The sequence below is a fragment of the Diabrotica virgifera genome, chromosome 7 (assembly GCF_917563875.1).
Source record: "Diabrotica virgifera virgifera chromosome 7, PGI_DIABVI_V3a".
Lineage (NCBI taxonomy): Eukaryota > Metazoa > Arthropoda > Insecta > Coleoptera > Chrysomelidae > Diabrotica > Diabrotica virgifera.
In genome coordinates, this window is record NC_065449.1 from 240,141,391 (window position 1) to 240,158,700 (window position 17,310).

The 17,310-nt window shown below is 32.5% G+C and overlaps 1 protein-coding gene across 5 annotated transcripts in view; it reads right to left on the reverse strand.

Annotated features, from left to right (window-relative positions):
• Positions 1-17,310, reverse strand: part of LOC114328226 (ral guanine nucleotide dissociation stimulator-like 1) — a 417,649-nt gene that overhangs the window by 21,442 nt on the left and 378,897 nt on the right. For all 5 annotated transcript variants that reach the window (XM_028277060.2, XM_028277053.2, XM_028277020.2 and 2 more), the window contains exons 4-7: positions 15,222-15,377; positions 12,735-12,879; positions 7,128-7,414; positions 4,962-5,320 (exon numbers count right to left, since the gene is read on the reverse strand). In XM_028277060.2, the coding sequence (XP_028132861.1) occupies positions 4,962-5,320; positions 7,128-7,414; positions 12,735-12,879; positions 15,222-15,377 (947 nt within the window). The remainder of the gene's footprint in view (positions 1-4,961; positions 5,321-7,127; positions 7,415-12,734; positions 12,880-15,221; positions 15,378-17,310) is intronic.

Sequence of the window (17,310 nt, forward strand, 5' to 3'; positions counted from 1 at the left end):
TAACATTTTGTCATCATATTTCGTTAGTTTCATGTTTACTTAAAAAAGTTGAGTGACAAACTTTTTAGTTTATAATTTTAACCAACACAACAATAAAATATAGTTCATGAAGAAGTTTTTTGGAAAATTTTAAGTCAAAATATATAATAGGAAAAAAGTTATGTTACTTCATATACAAGCGGCACCCCCAAAAAAGGCTTATATCTCGAGATCCTGACAACGGTGTGGTGAATGGCTAATTTTTATCATACTTTATGATTTTGATATCAAAAATCGTTTTTTTGCTCTGCTTAAGAATTTTGCATTTTGCGGTTGCGTCATTCTTCTTCTGAAGCGGCGAATTTGTCCTCAAACAACTTCTTGGGCCTTTTCTATATATGCTTAGAGTTATAAGTTTTATAGTGGGAAGAAAGGTCAAAAACAGATTAATAATAGCATAGAAATGTTAAAATCATAATAAATTGTATGAATAAAAAATATATATAGATAGAAAAGTAAGCCTAACTTTTGTTTTTATTGTATCCCTATGAGCATTCGAGAATCTGGTCAAGTTTGGAGCGCTGTAAAACCTATATAAATAAATAGAATTAAACAACTTTATAGTAGAAATTGTTCGCTGAAAAACCCTCTACAAAATTGCTTTAATGTTATTTTATTTTAAAATGAACTGAAAAAAAGTTATAACATCCAAAAGGAAACTTGTTAAAAAATTTTTACATATTTTTGGTTATATCTTTTTTGTTGGTCACTTGACGATAAAAAGTAATAGAAACAAAATTGTGGAAAATTTAATTTGCTACATTTTATGTTTAATTAGATTTTCCGTAGGGTTGGTAGTTTACGAGATATAGCGCGAAACCCCTTTGCACACCATTTCCAAGATGGCGACCGGGGGACAAGGATGGCGACCCCAAAAACTTGAACTTAAGCTTCTACTGATCCCCCTACACATTAAAGAAATAAAATTGACTCCTCTAAGAAATGCAAGGTACGGCCTAAAAAATGTAACATTTTAATGGACTATGTTACGATGCTCTATTTGGTGTGCCGCTGGTATATCACAAAAAAAAACTGTGACTTTAGTGACTCATTCGTAGAAGAATAGAAAGTGGAAGAATTGAAGAAGTTAATAAAAGTAGACCAGAAACCCCAGACCTACGCCTGAAAAGGCATACAGTATGAAAAGGAGAAGAAGACTTATCGCCTAAACGTAATAGGGTTCTTCTTTGTGCTACGAGAAACCCATGTACCAAGTTTAAAGACTAGGACTTCCGCTACAAGAAAAAACATATAAATGTAGAATTGTAAATATTTTATCTTAAATTTTAAGTCGAGCACGAAATAAGAGCCTCACACATACGGACCTACGTTGGCCCAGATGGGTGGAACGGATTGGGATTACTACGAAAGCCCAGCCGCAGCCGGTGCGAACTACTTTTAACTTTGAATCTTTAAGACATAAGAATAACATTCGCCACTATGAGAGAAATTTATTGCAGTAGATTTTTAATAGTTTCGGTTTTATGCATGAAGAGGGAAAGAACATAGACGGTTTTGGTTAGTGTGGGAATCAATACAGTTAGTCGATTTTAACATCAGAACCTCGACGGACGTGTTATTTGGGATAATCGAAAAATACGCAACTTAGAGACGCTTTAAGACGGGTATTATGACAAGCCGGTTATAATATTCATTAGACGCAATTATTTCCAAATACATTTATTTTTGTAAGAACACGTAAAATTTTGTTCGCAATTACACAAACACTTTTACATTTCGTCATCTTAATAGTATCTATAATTTAATTGTCTATTTTGTTAATTAAAACTGTTAAGACTCATACGGACTCTTATTACGATTGTCTTTAAAGAATCCTACATAAATAAGAATCCATCTTTTGACCACATAGAACTTATGAACCAGATTTCAAGTCTCCAGGAACAACCCTTAAAGAAAAAGAAAAGATTTAAGAATACAAGAAAAAGAAAAATAGTGATCCAGATTCAAGAGGCCTTTTTACAAAGAAGAAAACCTATACAGTTTCTAAAACTCTTCCTTCACGAAAGGGAAGAGTATAAGAATATGCAAAGACGAGTAAGAGCCATGAGCCCAGAATCAAGAGGTTTTTTTGGATGGCCTATTGTCTCAAATTCCATACGGTTCTCTTTTGACCAAGTGGAACCAAAATGAACCTATAAATCAAGTTTTCAAGACTTGGTTAAATTAGCTAGAACATTTACTTGAAAAAAAAAAAAGAAATGCTCAATAATATGACAAGAAAAAAACTGTTGATCCAGATACAACACCATACTCAATAGATTTCTTCTTTATACAGGGTGTCTGTGTAACTTGGAACCATATGGGAAACTTTTTTAATATCAATTTTACGAAAAAAAGTTATTCTTCATAAAGTGCTCTGCATAGTCTAAAACCTAATTTGCAGTCATCAGATATAAAATTTTATCAATAGTATACGAGGTGTGTCCAAAAATATAAATTTCGCTCAAGAGTAATGTGCCTTTATATTTCACAATATCAAAAATTGTTATTAAGAAAAGTTGTTTGTAATTAAAAATTATGTTATAATATGCATTTACACTCTTTTAATTGAAAAAAAAATTGAAAATTTTCATCAAATTAGGGATACCCAACATCATTTTTATTTTATGATAACTCAGTTATTATTAATTTTGCGAAAAAAAGTTATTCTTTATAAAAATTTCTGAATAGTCAAAAAACTACGATGCAATCATAAGATATCATTTTTTTTTAAATTTTATACGAGGTATGTCAAAAAATATGAATTTCGCTCAAGAGTAAAATACCTTTATAGTTCACAATATTTCAACTAGAAGAATTCAATTGCATATTGAAACATAGTTTTTAATTCTGAACAACTTTTTATAATAACAAATTTTAATACAGTGAAACTTGGATAATTCGAATCTCAGGGGACCGTTAAAAAAATTCGAGTTATCCAAAAATTCGAATTAAAAAATAAATCTACAAAAACAAGGATTACCTACAAAAATATCTGCAGAGTATGATAAATATCAGTAGTTGATCAGCAAAAAACAGTATTTGATCATTTTTATCGCTGGAGGTGTTTTTGTTCCTATTCTTGTCCGAGTTTTGTCAACCGAAAACAATGGGCCAACAAAATTTGGCCAAAAATACCAATTAAAACATTTGCAAGCTATAAAAAAGACCGACTTTATTTTTTCCAAAGAGATCCGAAATTTTTAGCTGCTTTTTGGAATTTAGTTTCTCAGTAATGACAAAAGATTCTAAGATATTCAGAAAAGATAGTAGAAAAGTTCGAATTATCCAAAATATAATATAATAATATAATAATAAAAATTCGAATTAAAGAAGATTTCGAATTATGGAAGTTCGAATTAAGCAGGTTCCACTGTATTGTGAAAAATAAAGGTACTTTACTCTTGAGCGAAATTCATATTTTTTGACATACCTCGTATAAAATTGACAAAATTTAATATCCTATAATTTTATCTTAGTTATTAGACTATGCAGAACGTTTTATGAAGAATAATTTTTTTTTCGTAAAATCAATAATAACGGAGCTATCATAAATAAAGTGATGTTGAGGGTCCGTGATTTGAGGAAAATTTAAAAAAAAATTTTCACTTAGAGAAGTGTAAATGCAGATTATAACATAATTTTTAATTACAAACAACTTTTCTCAGTGACAATTTTCGATATTTTGAAATATAAAGGCACTTTACTCTTGAGCGAAATTCATATTTTTTGACATACCTCGTATACTGTTAATAAAATTTGATATCTGATGCTTGCGTCTTAGGTTTTAGGCTATGCAGAGCATTTTATAAAGAATAACTTTTTTTCGTAAAATTGATATTAAAAAAGTTTCCCATATGGTTCCAAGTTACGCAGACACCCTGTACTTAGAGGAACCCATGTACCAAGTTTAAAGACTCTAAGGCTTCCTCTTCAAAAAAAAAATATACCAAGTCCATAGATCTTTATTTTATCTGCAGCAGCGCGGAGAAGCTGCACAGATGTTGTGTTCCGCCAGGTTCTGTGGTTCTTCAACTAGGATGTTCTTCTTCTTCTTGGACCTCGCTTTCTAAATATTTTTCCTTACAGGATGGCTTGTCGGAGGGCATATCTAGATTCATTTCATATAATGTGTCCAAAGTATTCTAACTTTCAAGATTTGGTGGTGGTCAGTCCACGGGATTTTATGAATTCTCCGATATAGCCACATCTCAAATGCTTCCAATTTTCTTCACATATCTTCGTTAGGTTCAAGGTCCACGATTTAACACCATAAAAAAGGACCGAGAAGACGTATCATCGCAGCATTCTTACTGTTATACCAATAGAGAGGTTGTGGTTCTTTAAAAAAGCCTCCATACGCTTGAAGGTGGATTTAATTTTTCCGATGCGCGTGTAAAGGATTTATATTAGCATCCAAAAAATAAAAATTAATCCATATCGATTTAATTTTTAAAAGTCTTAAGCAAATATTATTTACATGCATTGTTTGGATTTCGTAAATAGGTGACATTGGTTTTGTAATCTAGGCCACGCATTTTGAAAACACTGAAGTCAGCAATTATGCTGCTATTAGTAATTCACGGTCACATTCAAGTATAGTCAATCATAACAAACAATTACGATTTATTTATAGATATAGAGAAAGTAAAGAGTTCTTCATACTTCAGAAACCGACGTGGTTAGAGTTGTCCATCCCTTACACCAACTAGTTACTGTCGTACATAGTGACTTAAATAAATATATTCCGGTAATTAGTGTTTCAACTTAATCAACCCCATCATCGGGGGTAACAACCCCCGTACCACCATACGCGCTATATGAAGTACATATACATTGGATAATAATGGCGAAGATACACAACCTTGTATCACTCTTTCTGTCACTCAAAAAATAAAAAGTTGTGCATAATTTTTACATACCTTGTAACAATTTAATCTGAGCTAGCACCTCGAACTCCTTCCTCCTCTTATCGAAATTAATCAGCCCCTCCGCTATAGCGTCCGGGATGGCAGTGTCTATCATAGTGAGATCCGTAAGGAACGTCCCCAAATAAGGAATGGTGCCGAAAGAGATGTTAGCCACGTGATGATTTTGCTTTTGGAAAACTTTCTGCAAATGCTTGTCATTTTCTCCGAACGTATCTGCGAATTTCGCAGTACCTTCGCGCATGAGTAGCTCTCGTTGGGTCATCTGGTTGTTGTCTTCGCTGAATATTCGAGCCAATTCGTCGAAGAGTTCGATTTTGTCTTTTGGTATTGACTGCCATGTTCTCTGTAGCCTAAAATATAACAGAATGGTTATTATAGATACACAAAAATAAAAGTAACAACAATAAAATAAAATAACCAATCACATTTTTTTGATCTTATTGATGTAATGTAAGGTAAATATTTACAAAACAAATTCAGCTTATTAAGTTGTGATATATAATGTTCTGAAGCTATTTCTTTCTGGCATTTATGTAATTTACTATTCTAATTGGGAAATCAGCTACAATTTAACTTGAAAAATAATTTTATTGACTTTTGATTTAACGTATTTTGATAACGACGTCCTAAGTGGAAGTCGAAAAGTCAATAAAATCATTTTTCAAGTTAAATTGTGGCCTGTTTCCCAATTAAAATAGTAAATTGTGATATATATTGGAGAAATCTTTTATATTGGTCTTATTGATATAATTTTGATCTCTATGTGAATCATCTCCAATATACATATTTTGTTATAGCTCTGTTATTTTTCTAAAATCTGTACATTTTCATAGCAAATTACAAATTAGACTCAAAAGATTTTCTTTATTCTTTGACATGCTTTTTATAGGGATAAAAAATGAGAAACGAGGACAACAGCCGAAAACTGTACAATGGGAAACACTACCTAAGAACTGGACAGAAGCAATACTATGCTTTATTCATAAGGAAATATGGCTGAGTGTCAGAATTATCGAGGCATAGCGCTGCTCAACATACAGTATAAAATATTGGCTATGAATCTTAAGAATAGATTAACAACAACGAATGATGATAAAACCATAAGAGAATATCAGTGTGGGTTCAGAAAAGGCAGAAGTACTGTGGGTCAGTTCTACTACGACAAATACAGGCTAAAGTTATGAATAAAATAAAGACGGGATGGTTCATTTCATTGATTTTAAACAGGCTTTCGATCGAGTTAAAAGAAGAAAACTATTAATACAGTAAAAACCCAATAACATACATATTAGCGGTAATTAAGGCGCAACGGCAAAGCGCATGGTTGCGCCATGCGCAAAGAATGATTCCATCTAGAATTCCCAGAATGGTACTATCCAGTGCATTGGCAGGCAAAAGGCGAAGAGGAAGACCGAGGTGAAGATGGAACAATTAAGTTAAAGAAGATATAAGAAGACTTAACGTAACGAACAGAGAAAGAAAAGCAACTGACAAAAGGGAGTGGAAAAGAATAGTACATCAAACCATTGGCCTACTAGGCTCGTAATACTTACATATTGTTATTATTATGTTTCTGTTACAAAGACTTTTCTATGATCTTTTAGGCACTAATGTTTAGTTTTAGTTGACTTTATTTATTTTTAATACCTTACATCTAAACAAATGAAAAACACTGAATGTATATCCTTTATTTTCCAAACTACGATATCTAATTTATTTATTACACTAAACCGAATAATTTATTAATTACAAATTCTAAATATACCGCGCCCGTTACAAATCAAAGTACACCGACGTATTCAAATTCACAACTGCCCTGCTAATTACAAAAACCTACTATTTATACAACATTCAATGTTCTAGAAATAAATAACATCTCGAATAGTATTGACAAGAAACAAGTAAGAATTTACTAAAAGTCGACAAGGAATAGAACATCATAAATCATAAAAAAGGTTACTTGGTAAACAACTCGGGTCTGTTAGGCCGGGAGCTGAAAACAGTATCTGACATAATTATGTCACATTTCCTACACGATTTTCAAATTTCATGTCAATCGAAGCGGTTCGTTAAAATCCTGAGCAAAAATCGTGAAATAATGGAGACTGAATAGCTTTTAAACACAAATTGTTGATCCAAATTAACTTATCAACTTACCTATATATCGGATTACTCTGCAACCCGCTGATAATTGCCTTCAGACTGGAAAAGTTCTTGATTAATCTTAACTCCTGTGCGATGTCTATCCAGGTGGAAATAATGGCTGCCCTATCGCTGAATCTTAGAGAGGAATCGACTAGAACGGAAGAGATTACGCGAAAGGATACCGCGTTGAATTGATTTACTGTAGCTAAAACTGTAGCAGCCTCGTGGGATCGGCTCTTGTCCCGTCTCGACCATACGGCGCCGAGGCATTGGTGAGGGACTAGCTTTTTGAACAAATCCTAAAATGAAAAAAAAAACGTTATTACAAACCACATAAAGATAGTATATTTATTTATTAATGCATGCAAATTCTTCTTCTTCTTCTTCTTAAAGTGCCTATCCGTTCCGGATGTTGGCGATCATCATGGCTATCTTGACTTTGTTTACCGCAGCGCGGAAAAATTCAGTGGTAGTCGTGTTATACCACCACTTTCGTAAATTTTGAAGCCAGGAAATGTGTCTTCTTCCCGGTCCTTTTTTACCATTTACCTTCCCTTGCAGAATCAGTTGGAGAAGGCTTTAATGTTCTTGATTTCTCATTACATGTCCTATATATTCTAATTTTTAGTTTTGATGGTCATGAGAATTGCAATATTTCCCCATTCTACGCAGGACTTCCACATTAGTAATTCGGTCAATCCAGGATATACGTAAATGCGTCTATACCACCACATTTCGAAAGCTTCAAGTCGATTCATAGATGAAACAGTTAGTGTCCACGCTTCCATTCCGTAGAGCAGAACTGCGAATATGTAGCATTTTAACAGACGGTATTTTGTTTTTAATATGTCTCGACTGTTGAAAATGGGTCTCATTCTAACGTATGCTGCTATTGCTATTGCTATACTGCATTGGCTATTTAAATTCTTCTTCTTCTTCTTCCAGTAGCACTACATTCCGGGGTGGGTCTTGGCTGACTGCACAACTTGCTTCCATCTTGAACGGTCGTCCATGATATTTGGGTCAGTGGGTAGCCCCATTGTTCTTAGATCTGACCATATTGTCTCTCCATCGCATTAGTGGTCGTCCTAAGGACCTTCTTCCTGTGGGGGCTTCCTCCCAGATCAGTTTGGCAAGACGGTTATTAGGGAATATATGGACATGGCCAGCCGATCTTAGACGCTGAGATTTAATTTCTTGGACTATGTCACTCGCCCCATACATCTACTTGACCTCAGCATTTGTTCTCATTCGGTATTGATTGCTATTAGGGTCGTGATAAGGTCCAAAGATTCTTCTGAGGATTTTTCTCTCAAAACATCTAAGTTTTCGTTCAATTGCTTTGGTCAGAGTCCACGTCTCACACCCATTCATGAGCACCGGTCTAATAACTGTTTTATATATTTTGATCTTTGATGCTCGTGTTAGGCTCTTAGATTTAATAGTATTGTGGAGGCTATACATACATCTATTTGCTGCCTGAATTATCCCTTCAATCTCGTCCGTGATATCTTTATCTGCAGTGATTGTTGCTCCGAGGTATTTAAAACTCTCCACTATTTCAAAGTTATATGGGTCTACCGTAACATTTTGCCCTATTCTATCTCCGCATCTCCATCGTATATATGTAGCTTTAACTCTACCCTATAGTGTCTTACCATCGATTTTTGTAAGGGTTTTCATATCTACTGTTTCTAGCAATCTTTTGTTATTGTTGTGTCGGGTCGTGTTTCTGCCGCATATGTCATTATTGTTCTAACGACCGTTTTGTAAATTTTGCTATAAAATTAAAAACTCAAAATTTTTTCTAGCAGATGTCGCTAGGACATCTCTACTTTTTCGTTCGTTGCAATTTGTGACAATCGTGACTGCACGCCGGGGGTTATTCTAATAACCGGGGGGAAAGACTAATAAGTCTTGAAACCGGTAGAGGCGCTTGCAGTGCTCTCTGATTGAATTAAAATATAATGCGGCTGTAGTTTCGTATTGCAACGAAATTTGAAAATGTTTGTTCATTTTTAATTAACTAAATCTATTAATAATTATTATATTAATTTGATCCTTGCTAATTTGCTATTTTTATTTAAAACATATTCAGACGCTAACACAAAGTATTTTCTGTTTTAGTTTTTTTTTGCCTAATTTTATATTTTGTCCCTGTTGTAGGGACATGAGATAACTTCAGGGGCTTCACATATCGGATAGCAATGCCATGTAATAAAACTGCAGCTACTTTTCAAAAAACAACGGCTACCCAAACACAAATACATGGCAAGCATCTAGATTTGCCTACATCCAAGCCATCATCTGAAGCCGAGAACTACATCATCTAAGTCCAACAAGCGATCCAACACTGAATTCAACAACAATACCATAAGTATCATTTTTAAATTTTGTAAGGCTTAGGCAGTATTTGCTTGTCGATAATAAAATTCATCTTATTTTATTTTTGCACGATTGATCATTTTTGACTGTTTACCGTGACAGATTTTACGTCAGTAGGTGACATTTACTAGCAACTCGACGGTAAGTAATCCAACTCGACGGTAAGTACTCCAACTCGACGGTAAGTAATTCACTTACCGTCGAGTTAAAAAATCTCTTAATTTGAATTTATTTTTTGAAAGAATAAAGAAAACTAACGGATAACTAAAGGATTTAATCATTGAAAATTCTGCCCAGATGCTTCCAGGAGCTTTCAACTGCATATGTCTTTGAACGAAATATGCCAATAGAGTCTTTTCTTCGATTCTTAAATTCTTGCCTTCGCACCATTTTTTAAAACTCTGGTGGGCATTTTGATAACGGATTTTGGATTTTTCGGGAATAATTGCGGAACACCCTTCTTCCCAAGCCCGTTCAATTTCTTCAAATTCACTTTCGCTCATATTTTAATTTATAATAATCAAAATTGTACAGCTGGTTCCTAAAAAAACTGATACGACTCTTAGTAAGATTTGATCATTTTGAGCAGTGTATGATTGGTCTGACATTATATTATATTTATTATAACAGACAAATAATAAAATAAACAAACAAACAGCCATTTTTTGAGGTTCAAGTTATTTGACCAATTTTAAGATTTGGCAGTAACAGTGACAGTATGTAAATAATAAGTATTTATCCTTCAAAATATAATAAATTAAATATAATTAAACTCATATTCATTATATCACACCTCATAAAAGCTTTTTACAAGAACATAGTCAGCGATTTTGATATGGCTTAGAGCCAGACTACATCAAGATCGCCTATAAATCGTGCTGGTAATTGCCTTGCAGCGAGACCAAAAACAAAAAGAAGAAGAAGAAGAAAGTACACTGCTCAATTTTCTACAAAATACGCTTTAAGAGTCGTATCAGTTTTTTTTGGAACCAGCTGTACTTAAAATTATTGACAACTAAATAAAAACTCAATTTTCCATTGTTGTTATGCACCCTAGTTACTACCTAACAACCAAAGTATCTATCTTGATAAAATGAATGAAACTAGTCAATATGACGAAAATGTTTAATTTTATAATTTATAATGGTATCAATCGTGCAAAAAACGTTATAAGCATGTCGAACGTTAAGGGTAACCGATCTCAGACAATAATTGGAGTCGTCGCTCCGCTCCTCCTCCAAACAATTGTCTTCGATCGGTATGAAACCCTTACCGTTCTCCATACTTAATATACTATTTTTAACGTAAAATAAATATGAGTAAAGAGAAATCCCGACATACAATATCTGCTGTCGAGATACCTAGTAGCAAGATAAAGTGAAGTGACAGTGACAAAATGTCATAAATAAACTTTCTTAAAATTAATGTCATAAATAATTAAGAATTTATTAACGTAGAAGAATTATTAGCTTAAATTGTTTATCTTTAAACTCAGAGCAAGTGTAAATTTTATGGCCCTCCTTGTTACAGTAGATACAAATTAATTGAAATTGGCCATTTGAAGTTGCCTCATGCATTGTCGAATGAGATGAGAAATTTTTTCCGGTAGTTTTAGGACTAGAAATTTCAACATTTTCCAGAATTACTGCACGTTTTTCTAAGAATTTTAAGAAATGATTTAAAGTAGGTATTTCATCGTGATTCCTCTCAGATTCATATGCCTTAGCCGATTGAAAATCTAACTTCTTTTTTAGAATGAATATAAGTGTTAAGTCAAATAAATTTTCGGAAGTTAAATTCAAATTTTTTAGTGACAAAATATTCTTTTGAATTGTAGTGATTAATTCTCTTAATGTGTCTGACTTACATTTAGAAATATTATTACAATCAAAAATTGCTTGCAAATAAGAATTTATTATGGTGAATTTGTTTTCGTATCTCTTCTTTAAAATATTTAACGCGATTACAAAATTTTCATTAATTATCGGTAATGAATCTATAAGTTGAAGGCTTTCACCTTTTAAATAACTCTTCAAGTACACAAGTTTTTGGACATCTGTTAATGTCTCATTTTTCACTATGAGCGCATCGAAGAGCTCGATGAACGATTGAAAGTCTCTAATATGACCTGAGAATTGTGAGATTTTTATATCCGGAAGACGAACTGCTATTGGAGCACTACAAGAACCCTCACTGGATGAACTAGATCTTATCTGAGAAGGTGCAGCTTTTAATTTATTAACACAAGCGGTCAAATCGCTTACAAGTTTGAAATATTGATTTTCTGTAAACTCTCTATCTTTTTCTTCTTTGCCTGTATTTGATGCAAGGAATTCGATTTCATTTTGTGCTTTTTCATAATCATGAAATATTAAATGAAGTCTACTTAATCGCGTCTCGAACTGGGTAACATCTAATTCTACGTCTTTTTTGGCTATAAACCAGTTGTACATACGAGTAAGAGAAGACTTAGCAATGTTTCTATATTTTTTGAACTCATCCATTTTTATTAAAGATATTGGAACACGAAAATATCTTTGAATCACAGAATTTATTGATTTTAATGTCTTTGAATAACTGATAGCCAAATAGAATAATGAAACAAAGGGTATATAAATGGACTTATCTCACCCAGTATATCCTTTTGTTGTTGTGTCGGCGAATAATCTTGAAGAACTTTCCATAAGTTTTATGCTGGTCAAAAATGCGGCTCGATGTAGGCCAAATGAAGAAGTTATCGCTTTGGTATTAATTCCCAAACCGTTTTCTCCGTCTCTTGGTTGTAGAATAAATTACTTCTTTTTCCTAATTGGTTTATTTAAAAAGACTACACTTACTAAAGCTAAGTTTAGCTTTTACGCCAGACACATCGAGAATTAATATTGTACAAAAAAAGTCCCAAATATTAATTTGGACTTATTGTTGTTTCTTTGTATTTTCAGAGCAACATCAATTTAGTTTAAAAAAATGTCAAATCCCAATTCCCAGTCTATAGTGGTGTAAAAAGTAACATATTACATATTATAAGTTTGGTAAATTTTATGTTTTATTACCTGAGTGACTGAGCTAGACATTTAGCTCCTATAGCTAGTTGGAGTTTTATTGTATTGTTACACATTAACCTCCTAACTTTCTGTGGTAGTTTGAATGTTATACATTGGCGCCCACCGTTTGTGATGGGTGGTTCGAATGTATTTCATTTTCATTTTCAAAAAGCAAAATTTTTATACATACCACGTCCATTCTTGTAAGCTGTTCAGCAAAATGGCGCACAGGTACATCTGGTAATTTATACATCCTCCATCCAGCCGCTAGGGAGCGCATGGCGAATGCAGGAGGAGGTGCTAATAGAGGATCTACTTGGGTTTCCCTAGTATACCTAAAAACATAATATAAAATTTAACCCTATATTGCATAAATTTTAAATATGCAAACTAAAAATGTTTTTTTCGTTTTACCTTGTTTTAATTATGAACATAAATGATCCCATAATTTAATTTTTGAGTCGGCCCCCCTTTTTTTGAAAATTAGGAATGTGTACTGTAAGCAACAATATGCAATTAAACTACATTTATCAGATAAAACAAAAATTTTGTATCCCCACTTTTTCGGTGTTTTTTGGATTACACTGCTTTATACTGCTTCTTCCTTTGAAAGGAACAATTTGTTCATCTATTGACAAGAACTCTCCAAGGGGAATTGTAGAACATACTTCGTTCACTTTAGTGATCAACGGTCTTATTTTGTATGAATAGTCATAATATGGAGATTATTTAGTTAGATGGTTGTCTAGTATTCTCGCTCATAATATTTTTTTATAGCCTCAAATTGATTCACAGACATTACATCGGCTACTTGGGTAATCCTCGTTTTTGGATTCCAAAACATTGGTTGTTGCGGTAGTTTATATAGGTAGACGTGTAGCATGACATACCAATAAATTGTTCAATTTCATTTTTTGTTACACCAAGTGGCTTATTTGGACTTAGTTGAATACTATATAAATTTGACTGCTCTATAAGAGTTCCAATCAACTCGTCATCAAAAAATTTAGTAAAGTATGCTATTGGTTGTTTTATTTCATTTGTCGTAGGTACATTACCTTTCCGCGTCGGAATAGGTAATGCACTTTTTGTTTTACAAAAATAGGTTTTGTACAAGCAGGTTTTGTTTACTGTCATCAGAATCATCTGGCACTGGTCTTATAACATTTTCATTTCTGTTACTCCGATTTCCACAGAATCGATTTACACTCTTGAGTGAAATTCATATTTTTTGACATACCTCGTATACTGTTGACAAAATTTGATATCTGATGATTGCATCTTAGGATTTAGACTATGCAGAGCACTTTATAAAGAATGACTTTTTTTCGTAAAATTGATATTAAAAAAGTTTCCCATATGGTTCCAAGTTAGGCAGACACCCTGTAACACACGCCTTTCAACGCCCGCCAACTTTTGGCGCGAAAACTTGGCTTGACATAATGACGTAGGAGTTTGCGTAATTACATAGATAGAATGTATCTTTCAGAACACAACATGCAGTTTAAATTCACTTAATAATTAAAGGTTAGTTTTCTAACGGAAGTTAATTTTGGTGTTGCCTTAAAGCAACGCTATGCAATATGGGGTTAATATTGCTCGATTGTTCTAATTCTTGTTGAAAATTTGATAATTTCGATAATGAATAATGTTAGTTAATTTTAAAAATAAAAGATTAAATGGATATGTTTAAAGAAATGGCAATACAAAGGAATTAGAAGAAATCATCAGCGAATATCAAGGAATTAAAATCAGCACCAATGGAAACGCTGTATGAAGCGCCAAAAATAATTGGTCTTAAAATTAACACCTCAAAGACAGAATTTATGACCAACCTAATAGTAAGCGATAAAATTCAAAATCAAAGCCATAGCATCGACCATGTAATAGCTTACAATTATCTAGATCTATCTAAAGGATAGGTGTCACATGGCCTGCCTTGTAGAGATTGAACAACATTTTCAACATTCCAGTTTGTTTGAAAAGGAAAGATTTTGACCAATGTGTTTTACCTATTCTTACATATAGTGCGGAAACAATAACTCTGACAAAAGAAACAATAAATAAAATAAGAGTTACACAACACGCTATGAAAAGATCAATGCCAAATTTATCATAAAGTACCAAACATATAAATGAGAAGAAGAACAGGAGTCACGGATGCAGTTGAAAGAATAGCAATAGCATTTAGCATATGGCTAAATGTTCTAGCCGGACATGTTGCCAGATTGACGGATGATATATTATGTAGATGGACCAGAAAGATTCTGGAAGTGGAAGTACATATTACATTATTGAGAAGAGTAATTAATTAATTAATGCGGGCCGGCGTAGCTAAGCGGTAGTGTGCTTGGCTCGCGTGCCGGTGATCCGGAGTTCAAATCCTACCGCCGGCAAGAACTAGACATTTTTAAAATGTTTATAGGCCCCAGGTCGACTCAGCCTGAATACAATGAGTACCTTGGGTAAAACCAGGGGTAATAATTGGCGGTTGAAGCGTAGCACTGGCCCTATTACCTTCCTTGTATACCGTAGGCCCTAGATATAGCAGACTACCCTGCTATACTCCCAAAGTCACGTGAGCGGTATAAAACGGGAGACTATTATTATTATTAATTAATTAATTATTATTGCGAAAATATAATATCTTGTTGAAATATAGAAAGTCTATAGTTACCTTTCTATCCTATGTCGTACTTTGGCATCTAGCTCAGTAGAAGGTAGATATTCTTCACAGAAGTGGAGCAGCTGACGAAGGGCAGGATGATTGGGCGGATCTTTGAAGTCTTCAGGGTAACTGTCCAGCCACACGTGTAACGCAGAAATTAGAGTTCTACAAACAGAAAAATATAGTTTTATAAAATACACTACAAAAGCCTAAATACAGTTCAAAAGCCGGTAAAACTCCACCGGTCTCCTTGTTGACCAGGCGAAAAGTGAATCTCGAAAGATTTTATTTCTCAACGATCCAACGCTAGGAGATATTGTACGATTTAATTAGACCAATAGAAAAAAGTTATCAGACGCTGTTTAAAAACAAAGTTCTTATATAGGGGAGTGCATATATATTTTCACTTCGGAAAAAATCAAACAAGATAGAACTTTTTGTAATTTCATTAAGAAATGTTTAATAAACCAACATATCAAAAAGTTCTACTCAAAAAGTGGGTGCTTCGTTTTTTATTAAACAAATGAACTACGAAATTAGATGTTTTTTTTAAATAACCCCGAAAATATAAATTTTAGAAAAAAACTGACTTGACCATTGAAAAATTCAGAAAATTTTACAAAAAAAATCTTATATAAAGAATTTTCTAAAATTAAATCTGTATCTTCTATAATTTTTTATTTATAACGCTAAAGTCACCCTTCTCACAAACATTGGCGCACTGTAAACTAGCGTACGGCGAAGTGCACGGTTAAGTTATTTTAATGTAATTCTTAACTAATGGATCAAATAAAATTATACAAATTGAACATTAAAGAAGAATATTTAAACTATCTTATGGTTATAATAAAACGAAATAAAATGTATGGGCATAAGTACGGTGTGGGCGGAAAGTGAGCCTTACATGAATTTTGTTTGAAAATGATTTAAAAATGTGTAACTAATACAATTTTTCTTATAAAACCCTCAATTTTGCACAACTTACCTTTCAAGCATCTTACGAAATGATGTTTCATTAAAAACAATCTCAAAAATGTAATTCAAATGATATGACGTCTCAAAAAATGTAATTTTTGAAATCTTCGTAGTTTTATAGAATTACCACCACTTTAAGACGGTATTACTCAAGTTTGAACAGATCTATTACAGTTTTATAAGTGCTTTTTTAAAGCTTAGGATGTAGTCTTTAAAATGCACTAAATTATTTTACTTTAGAAATGAAATAAACTATTTCTTTTTGAGAAAATTAAGAAAGATAACAAAAATGTAATACAAAAACCGAAAATTACCAGCTAAAAAATGTTTATACAAAGTGATCAAAACTTTTTTCTGTAAAACTTACCTAAACTACATTTAATAATAAGCTTCAACAATAATAAATGTTCAGCAAAAAAACATTTTTTTAGCTCTTATACAGTATGTCTGCGTAACTTGGAACATATTGATAACTTTTTTATTATCATTTTTACGAAAAAAAGTTATTCGTTATAAAATACTCTACATCGTAAATCTAAGATGCAATCATCAAATATCAAATTTAATTAATTTTATACGAGGTATGCCAAAAAATTTGAATTTCACTCAAGAGTAAAGTACCGTTACGTTTCACAATATCGAAAATTGTTAGTAAGAAAAGTTGTTTGGAATTAAAAAATTTGTTTTAGTGTTCAATTACATCCTTCTAATTAAAATATTGTGAATAATAAAGGCAGTTAACTCTTAAGAAAAATTCATATTTTTTACATACCTCGTATAAAATTAAAAAAGTTTGATATCTGATGGTCGTATCTTAGATTTTAGACAAGAAAAGTGATAATAAAATAGTTATCATAATTGTAATAAAATGATGATGAGTATTCGTAATTTAAGAAAAAATTGATTTTTTTTTCGATTAGAATGATGTAATTGTATATTTAAACATAGTTTTTAATTTCAAACAACTTTTCATAATAGCATTTTTTTAAAGATACTTTACTCTAACGAAATTCATATTTTTGACATAACTCGTATAAAATTGATAAAATTTGATATCTGATGGTTGAGTTTTAGATTTTTGGCTATCCAGAGCGTTTTATGAAGAATAACTTTTTTTCGTAAA